Below are 14,363 nucleotides of genomic sequence, written 5' to 3'. Positions count from 1 at the left end.
AAGGAATCCAAAAGAAAGAATCCAAAAGTACATATGTTCATTTCCATGGAAATGCTTTGCATTTGCATTCTGCTTGAAAGATTACTGGCCTAAGGATTTTTATTGGAAGCGCTTATGCAACAGCAACACTTAACTCATCCAGAGATGATGCTGCATTTCAGGGCATGTCATGCAAAGCTATTTCAGGCGAATGACGACTTTTAGCTCTGAACCTTGTGCTAATCAGCCCTCCGGACTTTCAGAATGTGACTGCTCAGCATTTTCTAAAAATCAGGCCCCAGGAATTACCTCACATTGAGCATTCCAAAGTTAGGGTATGGATCATCACCAGATTTTAAAAACCTGATCCAACTCATATCTCTGCCACCTTTCTAAATTATTACCATGTTCCCACAACTAAAGTATCTACATACCTCTAACAACCCTATGCTGTAGAGAAGAGCTATCTCAGCTCCCATCTGCAACTGCTGGGAAAATAAGGCACTAATAGGCAGAGTATCTTACCCAAGGCATGAGTAAAAGCCAGGCAGGGGAAAGACTGGAGTACACTCTCCCACACACCACCCCTCCTCAAGCTAAATTACTACTTTATAGTCTATGTGTTTTTAATGATTAAATATTAATTTCTTCATTATGTTCTCTAATGATTACAGAGTTTCTGTTCAAACTTTCTTGTGATAACTGCACCTGAAGCCTTGATACTGTTTAAATTTATCCATCTGAAAGCTTCAGCTAAACATTACTCAGATGAGAGTCTTTCTAGACAGGGTCGATGAAATTAACTGAAGAAGAGAGCCACAAATAAAGATTTCAACCAAAAGTAATACCTGCATTCTTAAGAGTTGACAAGGTGTATGATCATAGTGATGTTTTCATAAATTAAATTTTTGGATTCTAAAAAAAGAACCAAGATTTTAGCCCTATTCTATTTTGATGAGTGTGAGAGGGTTTTAATATGGTGGGGTATGCGCAAAAACTCTTGTTTTTATGCCTCAAAACAAGAATAAAGTCTAGCAGCAGATCCCGGGATAAAGATCCTGATACTCCTGAGTACATGCATTTCTGAGATAACTTGAGTCCCTGAACAGTCAGTTACTAATTAGAAGTGTGGGGGGGAAGTCCTTGTCCTCCAGTCGGTGGCCTATGCTGAGGAGGAGCAACAGTTGAGCCAAGATCTCAATCAAAGTGCAATTTACTTATCTCTTTAGAGCATTTCTATCTCTCATAACTGATAAATGAATCCAGTGACCCCTCCCTGAACTTGACGTTGATACTCACTTCCTACCTGTATCTTCTGATTGAGTATTGGATCCTCTTTCTTCATTTAAAAAGATACCTGCATCTGCTTTCCCTGCACCATTTTTCCACCTCCCCTATTCCAACCTGGTACATTCAGGTGAACAAACACAAAGGCATCAGGGAAAGGATTTGAGGATTGAAAGAAAGAGTTGAGCAGAAAAAGCTCAGACACGGGGAAAACTGATAAGTGTTTCGGAAGGTTCTCAATTTTGCTTTCCAAACACATCTAGTAGTTGACTTGAAAATGTCAATATGAACTCTTCCCATACTGCAGCCTTTAAGCTTTCTGCCTCTGAGTTGAAGAGCAGACATACAGCCCTGCACTGACAAACAGATAACGGGACAAACTTTGTGAGAGAAAAATGGAAGGGAGCAGCTGAGGATGGAGATATGGGTAACAGCTTCCATTGGGTTTACATGATGAGGTTTTGGTAGTTAGGGGACTACAGGCATGGCTTCTGTCAGAAGGTGTCAGAAACTGTCCCCATGTCGGACAGCACTTGTTCCAACTGGCTGCAAGATAGACCTGCTGCTGGCCAAAGCTGAGCCCATCAGTGACCTTAGTAGACGTCTGGGATCACATACCTAAGAAGAGGGTAAAAAAAGCTGCCCAACAGCACTGGGAGAGAGGAGTGAGAATGTGTTAAACAAGAGTGCAGACACTAAGGTCAGTGAAGAAGCTAATTCTGGAGAAAGACACTTTACTGACAACAGACCTGTCAAGTTTTTGGACTCGGATAGCTTATACCTTCTACCTCAGGTGTTTCCACTCCCTAGCTGATGTTCAACCAGCCATGGTGTGACCACACTCTAATGCAAGTGCGAAAATCCTTGGTAAGAAATTGAAGGAAGGGGAACAGGACAGAGCAGCAGAAAACGTGACCATTCACAACCAGCTATAAATGTTTCTGAAAGTGAGGAGGAATGACTGAGGTCTTTAATCAATTTCTATCTATCCCTCACAACCATATCAATTGCTGAGCAGAGGTTGCAGTCAGGTCACAGAGGGAGAATGATTTACATTTATGGAATTTAAAAGCATATTCAGCCTCTCTGCAGCACTGCAGGCCTTTGCTTTTTGTAGGCTTGCATAGGAACTCAGCACTGAAGTGAATAACTTCACATTTGGAAAGCATTACACACATATAAAATTAAGACATTGCATGCAACTTTATGTCCAGGATTCAAAAAAACTAAAAGAAAGACAACACTTTTTTAATTTTCAAGAAGAAAATTTCTGCTGATCTCCACCATTGATTGACATGCTTTTTTTTCCCCACAGCATTTTTGAACGATGGTTAAGAAGACACAGGCCCATGCTAGAAGTTTATCCAGCAGCCAATGCACCAATTGGGCACAATCGAGAAAATTACATGGTCCCCTTCATCCCTCTTTACAGAAATGGAGAATTTTTTAAATCCTCAAGAGAGCTGGGGTATGACTATGAGTATCTGCAAGAACCAGGTAATATTATAATTTTGGGTAAATGTAAAATGTAACATTTTTTGCCTATAACCTAGAATATGACTGTCAAATGAGAAGATAAAAAATCCCTTTGTTCCAGATTTTTTCCTGAATATAGTCCCACATTGTACCTTCTTGTTTTCACATTTCTGGTCTGATATAGAATCCACATACTACTATTAGAAAAGATCCAACCAAAAATCAGTCATTGATATTAATATTATCCATCCTAGCCTATTAATAGCAGAATCTGACTCAGATGATCAGCTGATGATCAGAACTGGAGAGCAAAAGTGCTGGATTTTGATCCTGCCATTTGCCCAGCTCAGCTGTTACAGTGCAGCACCAAGTGGGATTTTCAGTTTTCTGGACATGGTTCGAAGGAATGCAGATTCAAAACTCTCTTTCTGGATTATAAATGTAATCTGATCCTTTAAATACCCACAGTAAAATTCATTGCAGCACCAAAGACTACACAAGGTCTGTGCAGCACTTAAAACAGTGATCCATTGACTTTGTGCTTGCCCTATGGTTGCTTATATGAACACAACTTAATAATTCACTATGTTCATTTCAAACAAAATAATTCTGTGCTGTTTAGTGACGGTTTTGACATACACTGCTATTCAGAGGTGGTTTTCACTTGGGCTTCATGGCTGTCCTTGAGCAAAGGGAGGACAGAGGCTCTTGAGGCTGTAGCTGACGGGGAATCTCAGGTACATCATGCCATGTGTAATGGTTTGAGAGCCCCAAAATCCAATTCTTGAGTCCAAACTCCCCTCCCACATCTCAGCCCAGTGTGAGATGGGTTTTCCAGACACCACACAAGACTCAAAATGGGGGGAAGGGATTATATTACAATGTCTTTACAAATAAATATTACAATACATCATATACAATCATAACTATCTTTTCTATGATAAAGCAGTATTTACAATGTATCAAATCTCTTCTTCCTTCAAATAAAAGTCCAGGAGGGAAGAAGGAAGAGTTCCTTTCCACTCTCAGAGCAGCAGTGTCTCTAAGGCATCAGTCTCTCTCTCTCTTTCTCTTCCATGCAACAGCTGTAGCTGGATCACTTTTCATTACACACGAGGGGGGTCTCCAAGCCCCCCTCGGCCCTTCGACTCCAAGCCAGGGTCTTCCTTTCCATGGGCTGTGTTCACCGGGACAAAGGTCACTTCACCACGTCATATCATGAAGTACAGGAGTATTTGTGACAGTCCCTATTTTCAGGGGATTCAAATTCCCTTGCAGAGCTCCGTGTTCTGATCTCAGGCTGCTAACTTAGCTTAGCAGCAGCAGGGGAGGCAAAGCCCTCCTCCACATTCCTTCAGCCGTCCGGTCCAGCTCCGGGATGCCTTGAGCTTCTCAGCTCCTCTCTGTAGTGCTGTAGCACTCCAAGACTCTTCTCAAGTAGGAATCCATCATCCTCCTCCTCTCTAGGAGGTCTCAGAGGGGTTTGGGGAGTTTGTTTCAGTTCTTACCCAAACTCTCTCTCTCTCTCTCTCTCTGTAGAGGTTAGTTCTGCTCTGTCTCCATCAGACATTTCTCTGTGTCTCTCCTCCTTGGCTGCAATGCTTGTTTGCTGCTCCTTATCTTCTGGCTCTTTGCCATTGTTCTCTGTACACTGCTCCTGCTGCTGCTCATGGTGGAGGAAAAAAAACTCCCAGCTTCTCAGCTACAGATACTTAGCACAGTCTAACACTGTTCCAAGTCCCTATAGCCCCCCAGCCAGGGGCTGGGGGGGGCCCAGCCCCCAGTGGGGCTCCAGGTCCCTTCTCATCGTGGCCTCAGAACATGGCCACTTCAACAACAACTACAACTACAACTAACCTTCTTTTCCGGTCTGGGTGATATGTTTATATTTTGCAGAAGCGCTCATTGGCTCAACCCCAAGGGTAACCACCCCCTTGGGGTTTACCATTTTATAACTTCGGAGGGAAAACTGTTTTTCCCCCCACCACACCATGGTAAGTCCATAGTGGTGGAATTCATAGATTCTTTTGAGTAGTGCGCATTTCCTTATTGTTTAAGGGAAAGGTTTAGTTCTCTTAAAATAAAAATGGTGCCTTGAACTGAGATTGTTCAGATACTTTGGCACAATTGTTTCTAGAACTGAGCCATTGCAATGATCAGATACATCTCTCATCTTCAACACTGCCAAAAGCTCCCTGTGATGTGGGATGCAGTTATCCTTGCAGAGTACTGGCCACTGAACAGGTAGGTTACTGGGCATGTTTGCTTTTCCTGTTTGAGGCAGAAAACATTCTGTGAACTTGTCCCTTCAGTTAAAAGGTAATTAAGAATTGAAAGTCCAATAATGTTATAGCAATATCACCAGATATATTTTAGCATCTCTAGCATTGTCATAGCTTGATTTTTGTCTTTATCAAAAGAATATCAGGTCTCAGGGCATCTGCTAATGGCAGTATGTGTTTACTGCAAGCTTGATAAACTGTCCAATAGTGCATTTATTTGCTCACATTTTGTAAAAATCTAGCTTGTGTTTTTTACAGTCATCTAGAAAACTAATTTTTTGTCTATTTTATGTGTAATGAAAGAAATCTGCAGCTCTCCAGTATAATTGTTTAAGGTCATTTTAGTACTATAACCAAGATACAGCAGTCACTATTTCTCCTAAAATATCATAAAAACAGACAGAAAAAAATCAAAAAAATATTTCAAATATATTTTCAAAACTATAGTTTTAGTTGTTTTAGTAGTATTTTGCCTTTTTGTTCTTGATGCTATAATTTAATTTCAGATAAAGACCAGAAATGCTTATTCATACATTTTAATGAAAGCCATTAGTTTCCTAAACTCATACTGTTGTTAGAATTGTACCACTCAGACAAAGTTACAAATATCATGACTTTCAGGAATTCTAAATTCTGAAATGATACAGCAAAAGGAAGCAAATTATAAGCTATTTATCATTTAACAATTCACCTCTGTTTCCTCCTGGACTCTTCCTTTTTTCCAGGGGAGCACACAGTCCACAGAAAATGAAAACCTTAATAAATTCTGCCCATGTTTTTAACACAGAGGTTAGGAAACAAGTTCCCTAATTATTTTGAAAGATCAACACAAAGAATGAAATTCAATGCTGTTCAGAAAGTCCAGATAATCCTCAAATGTCGCTCAATTCCTTGTTAATCTCACTGAGATGAGAGCTTGAGCTATTTCTTGTCTGAAGAGAAGAACTGGTTATAAATGGAAAATGGCTGGACTCTCAAAATGCAGATACAGATTTTCTTGCTACTCTAGTGTTTAAATACAGACAAGATAGCAATGTCAGAGGAACGTGGGCATAAACAGAAACTTCTTGATACCTGAAGCAGGAAAGCCTGCTGACTCTCCCTGAAAGTTCCTGTGTACTCAAGGGAGAAGAGAAAGTCTGTCATTGGCAACGAGGAGTTACTGGACAAATAGGGAAAAATTACAAAGGAAAAAAAAATCAGTAGCAAAGATCTGGGTGTTCAAGAACAGGCAGCATTTCTGCAGATCTTCCAAAGGAGGAAGAAGAGGAAAGGCAAAGGAAGAGGACATGATAGAGTCAGGGATGACCACACAAGATCTGACTCTATGCTGGTCTAAAGACCTGGCTTGTTTGCTTTTAAAGAAAATGGTTTAGGGGTGACTATGGTGGTGCTGGGCTGACAGTTGGACTAGATGGTCTTGAAGGTCTCTTCCAACCTGGATGATTCTTTGACTCTGCAGCCATTTTGAGTTACAGTACCAGCAACTCTGGAGATATGAAGCACAACTTCACAGAACATGATGAGGCTGGTTACAAGAAATAAAACTTGGAAAGAATTCATTGACAAAATGGCATTTTAATGCTAAATTATATTGTTGTTGTGTCCCTGAGGAAAAACCGATGCCTGGAACTCTGCTTTCCACTCCAAAGCAAATCTGTGTGTGATAGTATTTGATTTTAACTGTAACTTCATTTATTTCTATATGTACGACAGTGCTAAAACAGAAGTGATCACAGTGTTTATGGAAATCCATCCCTCAGGAGCCAAAGGCACATGTCAGAGTGTAGTTACTGGGGAGCTGCTCTGAACAGAAGCCAGAGCTTTTCCTGACATGAGAACTGTGATCTGTAAAACTACCACAACCCTCACAGCTTACTGAAAACGAGCACTAGTTAGCATCAATAAAAAGATTTGGAAGACTAACGGCACCACCTAGCAACAGCTGTCAAAACAATTTACTGTGACAAGAGCTATTCCAAGAGCTTATATTTCAGGGACTGGACTAAGTCTTTTCTATATTTTTTCCTTCTTTCAGAAATGAAAACAGATAATTTACAGATGCAGTCTTGACTTTTCCCCAGAAAGTCTCCCTCTTCCAATGAGAACAATATTACAGAACCATAGAATCATTTAGATTGGAAAAGGCCTTTAAGATCATTGAATCCAACGTAAAATGACCACTGACAAGCCCAGTCAAAATCATGTCTCTTAGCACCACGTCTACATGATTTTTGAACACTTCCAGGCATGATGACTCCACCACTTTCCTGGGAAGCCTGTTCCAGTGCTTGACAACCCTTTCCACGAAGGAATTCTTCCTAATATCCAATCTAACCCTCCCCTGCCACAACTTCAGGTCATTTCCTCTTGTCCTGATGTTACCTGGGAGAAGAGACTGATCCCCAGTTTGCTTCAACTTCCTTTCATGTTGTTGTAAAGAGAAGGCCCCCTGAGACTCCTTTTCTCCAGGCTAAACAACCCCAGCTCACTCAGTCACTCCTTATAAGACTTGTGCTCCAACCCTTCACCAGCTCTGTTACCCTTCTCAGGACACACTCCAGCAGTGGTTTGATGACCACTACATGAGTAGCTAGGTAAACCACTTTTTATTTTTTTAAAAAACAGACAACTACCCAATTATAAACCTAAGAATCTGACCATCAGTTTCAATTTCTGGACACTGAGTAAGTGTGTTTCTTAACTAAGGATCTTTGAGACTCAGGTCAAAGCAAGGAATTGTGACTACAATGCAGAAAGCCAGGTTGCTCCTGCATGTGTTGCAGGAGGATCCATAGCTCAGATCCAGTGTCATATTGCAGCTCATTTCTATGTCTGGCTCTTCAGCAATTTGACTGCAAAATCCCATCCAGGTCAGTAGAAAATATGGCAGCTGGCAAATATGATACCTTCAAGGAGAGACTCCCAACTCAGGAGCACACAGTGCTGGCCACAATGTGAAAGGGCAATATTATGTTCTCAGAGGCTGTTATAAAATAGTGACATGTACACAAAAATGTGGATGCTAGGACAACAAAAGGCAATTAAAGGTCGCAAAATGCTGGCTTGGGAAGTGGTTTAGATTTCTAAATTAAATAAAAGATGACAAGAGAGTATTTTGGCCTCTGGTTCTCTTCAGGCATAGATAAGGAGGTGTAGATTCAGGTTAATTAAAACAGAGAGAAACAAAGAAAACAGTAAAAAGAAAGAACAGATATTTTGATGGTTATATGATGATGCTTAATAGAAGAAGAGAAATGTGGATTTAAAAACATTTTTTTCTTCTTTTCCTAAGAGCCTTTTAGAGGTAGAAAACTTTTGGTGAGTTTTTAACACCCTGGTAGCATATAGAGTGTGGTGACATCAGGTATCCTATAGACAGATCTCACCTCTTTTATAAGAAATTTGTATAAGTAAACTTTGAAAGAACGCTATTATAAAGTGCAAGTGATTTGAGGTTGTCAAATAAAAAATAAATAGTATTGTTTTATAAATACACCCAGGAATATTTGATTTATCTTCTCTCAACACTTCAAAGTAATCCATTTTTTCAGGAATCCATTCTGTGAGTCTGGCTATCATTGCCACCAAGTGGGCAGGACAGCAACACGTTACTACACAGAAGTAACAGGCAGAGAAAACTCTAATCAACCTCAGCACTGAAAAATTAATTAAAAAGTCATTTTCAGAAATTACTGGATTCTCACTGTTTCTAGAGACAGCCACATGATGAATGACGAGTCCTAGTTTCCTGATATCCTACCTGGGGCAGAAGACAAAATTGAAAGGGAGCAGGTTGAGTTTACACCATGAGATACTGTAGCTCGACCATAAACAACACACTAACACCCATTGCACAGCATCTCTTGCAGTCCAAAAATAGTGCAATATGGATGACAGTCTTCTCCAGACTTTGTCTTGTTGTTGTAAGACATTAAAAAGCACTTTCCAAGCTGTAATAATGAGGACACTCCAATGAAATCTGTGAGAGCTGTGAAATTTTCATCACTACAAAGACAAGTAATCCTGCCCTAAAACCAACTCCAGAACCTGAATCTCATTCAGTTCATCCTCCTAGTTTTGATTGTGGAAGTCTCACTGGTGTTGCCTTTGAATGCCCAGAGGGACACAACCAGCAAAATACAAAGACACAACAAATGGCAGAAATTAACTTGCTCACTAGGGTAAGAAAAAAATTGCAAGCTAGAAGTGATAGAAATGTTTGTACTGTCTCAAGGTTTGCTTTAAAACCTAATGCCCATTAACTACCCAGGTTAGGAGTAGAAATGGGTGTCAAATGCAGTAGTAAGACTGCAAACATATCAGTGGGACTATGGCAATAGATAAATTATAGAATTTTTCTTCGTTTATTTTTTGGTTGGCCAGAGTTTTTATTTCTAATTTGTGTAATTAACCACAGAAAGACTTTTCCATCCTGTGGTTTACATAGAAGGAATATCTAAAATATACAAATATTTTTTAAAAATTTAAATGTTAGGGGATATTTTTAATCTTTGGGATCTATTATATCAATAATATGATTTGACATTACCACAAAAGGCATATCTGAGGATGTTCAATGATAGATTTGCCATAGTATGTTTCCTCAATCATCACGCAAAATCCACATTATTACCCTAAATATAGGAGACACACATTGCTTCACCTTAAAATTACACTGTTGTGGTTTACTACCCTCTCAATGACATTCATCAACCCACATGAAATAGACTGCCTGGCATTTTTAAATTACACTAAAAAAGAACAATCTGATTTATTAAGAACAGGAAGTTATTTGTTGTTGTTACCTAGAACTAACACATTCTTTGAGAACAAGAACATGTCAAGAGCTGAATGTTAAGACCACAGCTGAGATTAGTCGCTGCTAATTTCCCATCAAAAACAGCAAGAAGGCAAGATATTGGTTTCTGTCAGTGATGGGAGGGTAGCTATCAAGCAGCAGCTCAACCTAGCTTCCTTTTTCTTTGTCATGAACATATTGACATGGTGTTCATGGCCGTTTCCAGTGAGGACTATCCTAAACACTGATGTAAAAGGAATGGGATTGGCATTGGCCAGTCTCCTAATAAAACAGCTATATGTTGTCCCCTTGCTCCCAACTCCCTTGACACTTTTCCCGGGTAGTCATCAGCAAACACAGCTGTTGCACTTTTGGCCCTTGCACAGTTAGAGATAAAGAATCATGATAATGGAATACTTGAAAAGGCAATTTGCAAGATTTTGGTTGAGCAGCCGGTCTAGTCAAAGGTTTTACTGTTGTGTTAGAGTCACAGATTAACAGATCACAGGGTGTTATTCCATCCCTTAACATCCAAAAGTTGCCATGGCAACTTTATGATAGTGATGCCAAACACTTTTGTGAAGCAAAAAGAAATAGGCAATAGATACCAGAAGATGGCTTTTGGCTTTGAACTAATTACAAAACCAGTATAGACTGAGGCTGAAAGCAAGAGAAGGACGTCTGATTGATTATCATGATATAATAAAATAGATTAATTTCTTCGAAAAGAGCCTGACATGAAATGTGACATTATGTTTTATTGGGAAGAAGATAGGTCAGACCTCTAAGTAATATTGATGGAGGAGAGAGATGGTTCAAGGACAAAGCACAAATTTAAGATGTCACATAGAAAACCCTCTGTGAAGGACCAGGAATCAGAATGGGAACAATTTCAGAAGTGGAAAAAGATGTACAGCGATTGAAAAGACTTTATGATACAGACTTTACAGTTATTATGTATATATGTATTATATGTTTCCCCAGAATTTGTATCTCCCGGGCATGCCCAGGCTTGTCCACTTCCCTGCTTCCCTGCTGATCGGCTGGAAAAGCTGCAGAGAGGAGACAGCTTCCATTCGCCCTTTCCTTCCCAGGTTCCTCCCACAGTCCTCCTCTTTTGCCTATGCCCCTATCTCGATTTGTTCCCCCATTTGTCTGTCCCATGCTCCACCCCATGTTCTGGCCCTTTCCCCACCTGAACTGATAAAAAATCCTGTGCACGCCTAAAGCATTCCATCTTCACCCTACCTTGTCTCCCAAACCCAGCTGTGTCACGGCTCCATCCCCCCTTCGAACCGTGGCAACCCTCATATCCTAGACACATTCTGCAAGGAATAGAACTTTGTAATAATTCTCTTTTGCTATGACATTAAAATAGTGTCAAGTTTCTGTTATGTATCAATTTCCTTTTTAGCATAATTGTAATTCACTTTAAATAGCTATATTGTTTCTAATTTGGACATGTTTGTAATATAAACACAAATGAGTGGAGTTAAAAAAAAAATGGAGTTACAAAATCAAGCACACAAAGTTAAGGTGTGCCAGCATTAAAGTCTATGTAAGCACAACCCACCCTCCACCTCTCCAGGTGAGCATTATCTTTAATTGCACATTATTTTTTCCCCAGACCCTCAAGTCATTCACTACACAGCACAGACAGCATTCATTAAGAAACAGATATCCAAACCTTTTCACTTCTGATTTTTGCTTTCCCAGTTGAGCAGCGTGTAGCCTAATGTGTGATTTATTGCACACTTCTGAATTTCTATCCTGAAGATATTTCCTCTAAGGCTTTTCTTTGGTGATGATCACTACAGCAGCTGAGTCCTGCAGAAATATTAATTCATATTCACAATAAAAAGGATTCTGTTAATGATACTGTCCTCATTTGACAGATGAGAAATGAAGATTAAAGAGATAATGTCCTGCATAGCCAGAGGTTTGTGGAGTTCACTCTGAGACATCAAGAATCTAATTTTTGTGTAATTCTTAGTGTTGTATAGCATTTATATGTCTAATGAGAATACAAGTAGAAGGCTGAACATGCAGACTCTTGAAAATGCAATCTCAGAATACAAAGTTGGACTAACTGGAAAGCAAGGAACAGAAAGATACCCACCAAACATTCATCAAAGTAAAACTGAGTTGTAGGGACAAACCATATTCAGCCTAAACTCAACCTAAACTGAATAACATCTCAGAAAATTATTCAGACTTCAGCTGTTAAGGACAGATTAACCCTAAAGGTACTGCAAACCAAAATCATAGAATCATAGAATCATCAGGGTTAGAAGAGACTTTTAAGATCATCAAGTCCACCTGTCAACCCAGCACTACCAGTGTAACCCCTAAATCACTAAATCACATCACCCAGCACCAGATCCAGACAACTCTTAAACACCTCCGGGGATGGTGATTCCGCCACCTCCCTGGACCATGCCGGACAACCCTAATGGTGAAAATTTTTTTTCTAATATATAATCTGAATCTCCCCTGTCTCAGCTTAAGGCCATTTCTTCTTTTCGCTCTCTGTAGGCACAGTAGATGAGACAGGTCCTTCTTGGCCACCTGGGTGCACTGTTGGCTCATGTTCAGCCCCTGTTAACCAGCAGCCGCAAGTCCTTTTCTGCCAAAAAGTTCTCGAGTCACTCCTCCCCAAACCTATAGCGCTGCATGGGATTGTATAACCCAAGTGCAGCACCTGGCACTTCATCTTATTGAACCTCATGCGGTTGTCCCTAGCTCATTGCTAAAGTTTATGCAGGTCTCTCTGTAAAGTCTTCCTACCCTTGAGCAGGTTAACATTCCCACCCAACTTCGTGTCGTCTGCAAATTTACTGAGGGTGCACTCAATCCTTGCATCCAGATCATCAATAAAGATGTTAAACAGGATTGGCCCCAAAACTGAGAAACACTGTTAGTGACTAGCAGTCAACTGGATTTAGCTCCATTCACTGCAATAATTTGGGCCTGGCCATCCAGCCAGTTTTTTACCCCTCAAAGAGTCCATCCATCCAAGATATGAACAGCTAGTTTTTCTGGGAAGGTGCTGTGGGAGATGGTGTCAGATGCTTAACTGAAGTGCAGATAGACCACATCCACAGCCCTCCCCTCATCCATCTTGTCATAGGAGATCAGGTTGGTCAAGGTTGCCTCTCATAAATCCGTGTTAGCTGGGCTTGATCCCCTGGTTGTCCTGCATGTTTCATGTAATGGCACTCAGGATGATCTCTTCCATAACCTTGCCAGGAACCAAGGTTAGGCTGACAGGTCTGTAGTTCCCCAGATCATCCTTCTGACCCTTCTTGTAGATGGGCCTTACATTTGCCAATTCCCATTCAGCTGGAAATTATTCAGTTAACCAGGACTGCTGGTAGATGATTAAGAGTGGTTTGGCAAGTTCTTTTGGTAGTTCCCTCAATACTCTGGCTGGATCCCATTAGGGCCCATGGAATTGTGAGTGTCTAATTGGCATAGCAGGTCACTAGCCATCTCTTCCTGGATTATGGGCCCTCACTCATCTCCCCATCACCAGCTTTCAGATCAGCTGAGGACAACTGGTCTTGATATTGAAGACTGAGGCAAAGAAGGCATTAAGTACCTCTGTCTTTTCCTCATCCCATCACTGCACTACCCTCTGCATTCAAAAAATTATGGAGACACTCTTTGACTCTCTTCTTGCTGCCAGTGTATTTATAGAAACTTTTTTGATTGTCTTTAACTATAGTGGCCAAATCAAGTTCAAGTTGGGCTTTTGCCATTCTAATCTCCCTACACGATGTTGCAACATCTTTGGAGTCCTCACAAATTACCTAATCCTCCTTCCAGAGATGGTAGATTCTCTTGTTTTTCCCTGAGTTCCAGCCTAAGTTCTCCATTTTTCCAGGCCGATCTTTTTTCCCCAGTGACTTGTTTTCTTATACCCTGGGACAGCCTGCTGCTGAATATCTAACAGCTCCTTTTTAAAACACATCCAGCCTTCCTGGACTCCTTTTCTCTTCAGGACTGACTGCAAAGGGACTCTGTCAATCTCCTAAACAGGTCAAAGTCTGTCCGCCAGAAGTCCAAGGTGGAAGTTCTGATGGTGCTCCTCCTTCCTTCACAGAGTACAGAAAACACTAACATTTCATGGTCACTATGCCCAAGATGGCCACTGACCATCACATTACTCACTAGTCCTTCTTTGTTCACAAACACCAGGTCTAGCAGGGCACCTCCTCTGGTAGGTTTATTTACCAGTTGTGTTAGGAAGTTGTCTTCCACACACTCCAGGAGCCTCCTAGACTGCTTCCTCTATGCTGTGTATTTCCAGAGAGAACTTCTGGACTTCTGCCAGCCACTTGTAGAATGCCTCATCAGCCTATTTGTCCTCGCTAGGTGATCTGTAACAGACTCCCACCACAATATCCGCCCTGTTGACCTTCCCCTTGATCTTCACCCAGAGGTAGTCAACCTTGTCATCTTCATCACTGTCGATTTCAATACATGCAAAACACTCTGTAACATACAGAGCTACCTCACCAGCTCTCCTGCTTCAC

At 40.7% G+C, this 14,363-nt stretch overlaps 1 protein-coding gene across 1 annotated transcript in view; it reads left to right on the top strand.

Moving 5' to 3' along the window:
• The window catches only part of TYR (tyrosinase), a 55,713-nt gene that overhangs the window by 38,902 nt on the left and 2,448 nt on the right, over positions 1 to 14,363 (top strand). The window contains exon 4 of the mRNA XM_017819610.1: positions 2,582 to 2,763. Within this exon, the coding sequence (XP_017675099.1) occupies positions 2,582 to 2,763 (182 nt within the window). The remainder of the gene's footprint in view (positions 1 to 2,581; positions 2,764 to 14,363) is intronic.

Source organism: Lepidothrix coronata, unplaced genomic scaffold (assembly GCF_001604755.1).
Source record: "Lepidothrix coronata isolate B3197 unplaced genomic scaffold, Lepidothrix_coronata-1.0 Scaffold76, whole genome shotgun sequence".
NCBI lineage: Eukaryota > Metazoa > Chordata > Aves > Passeriformes > Pipridae > Lepidothrix > Lepidothrix coronata.
The sequence above is the reverse complement of the archived record's forward strand: the minus strand, read 5'-3'. Positions and strand labels throughout refer to the sequence as shown.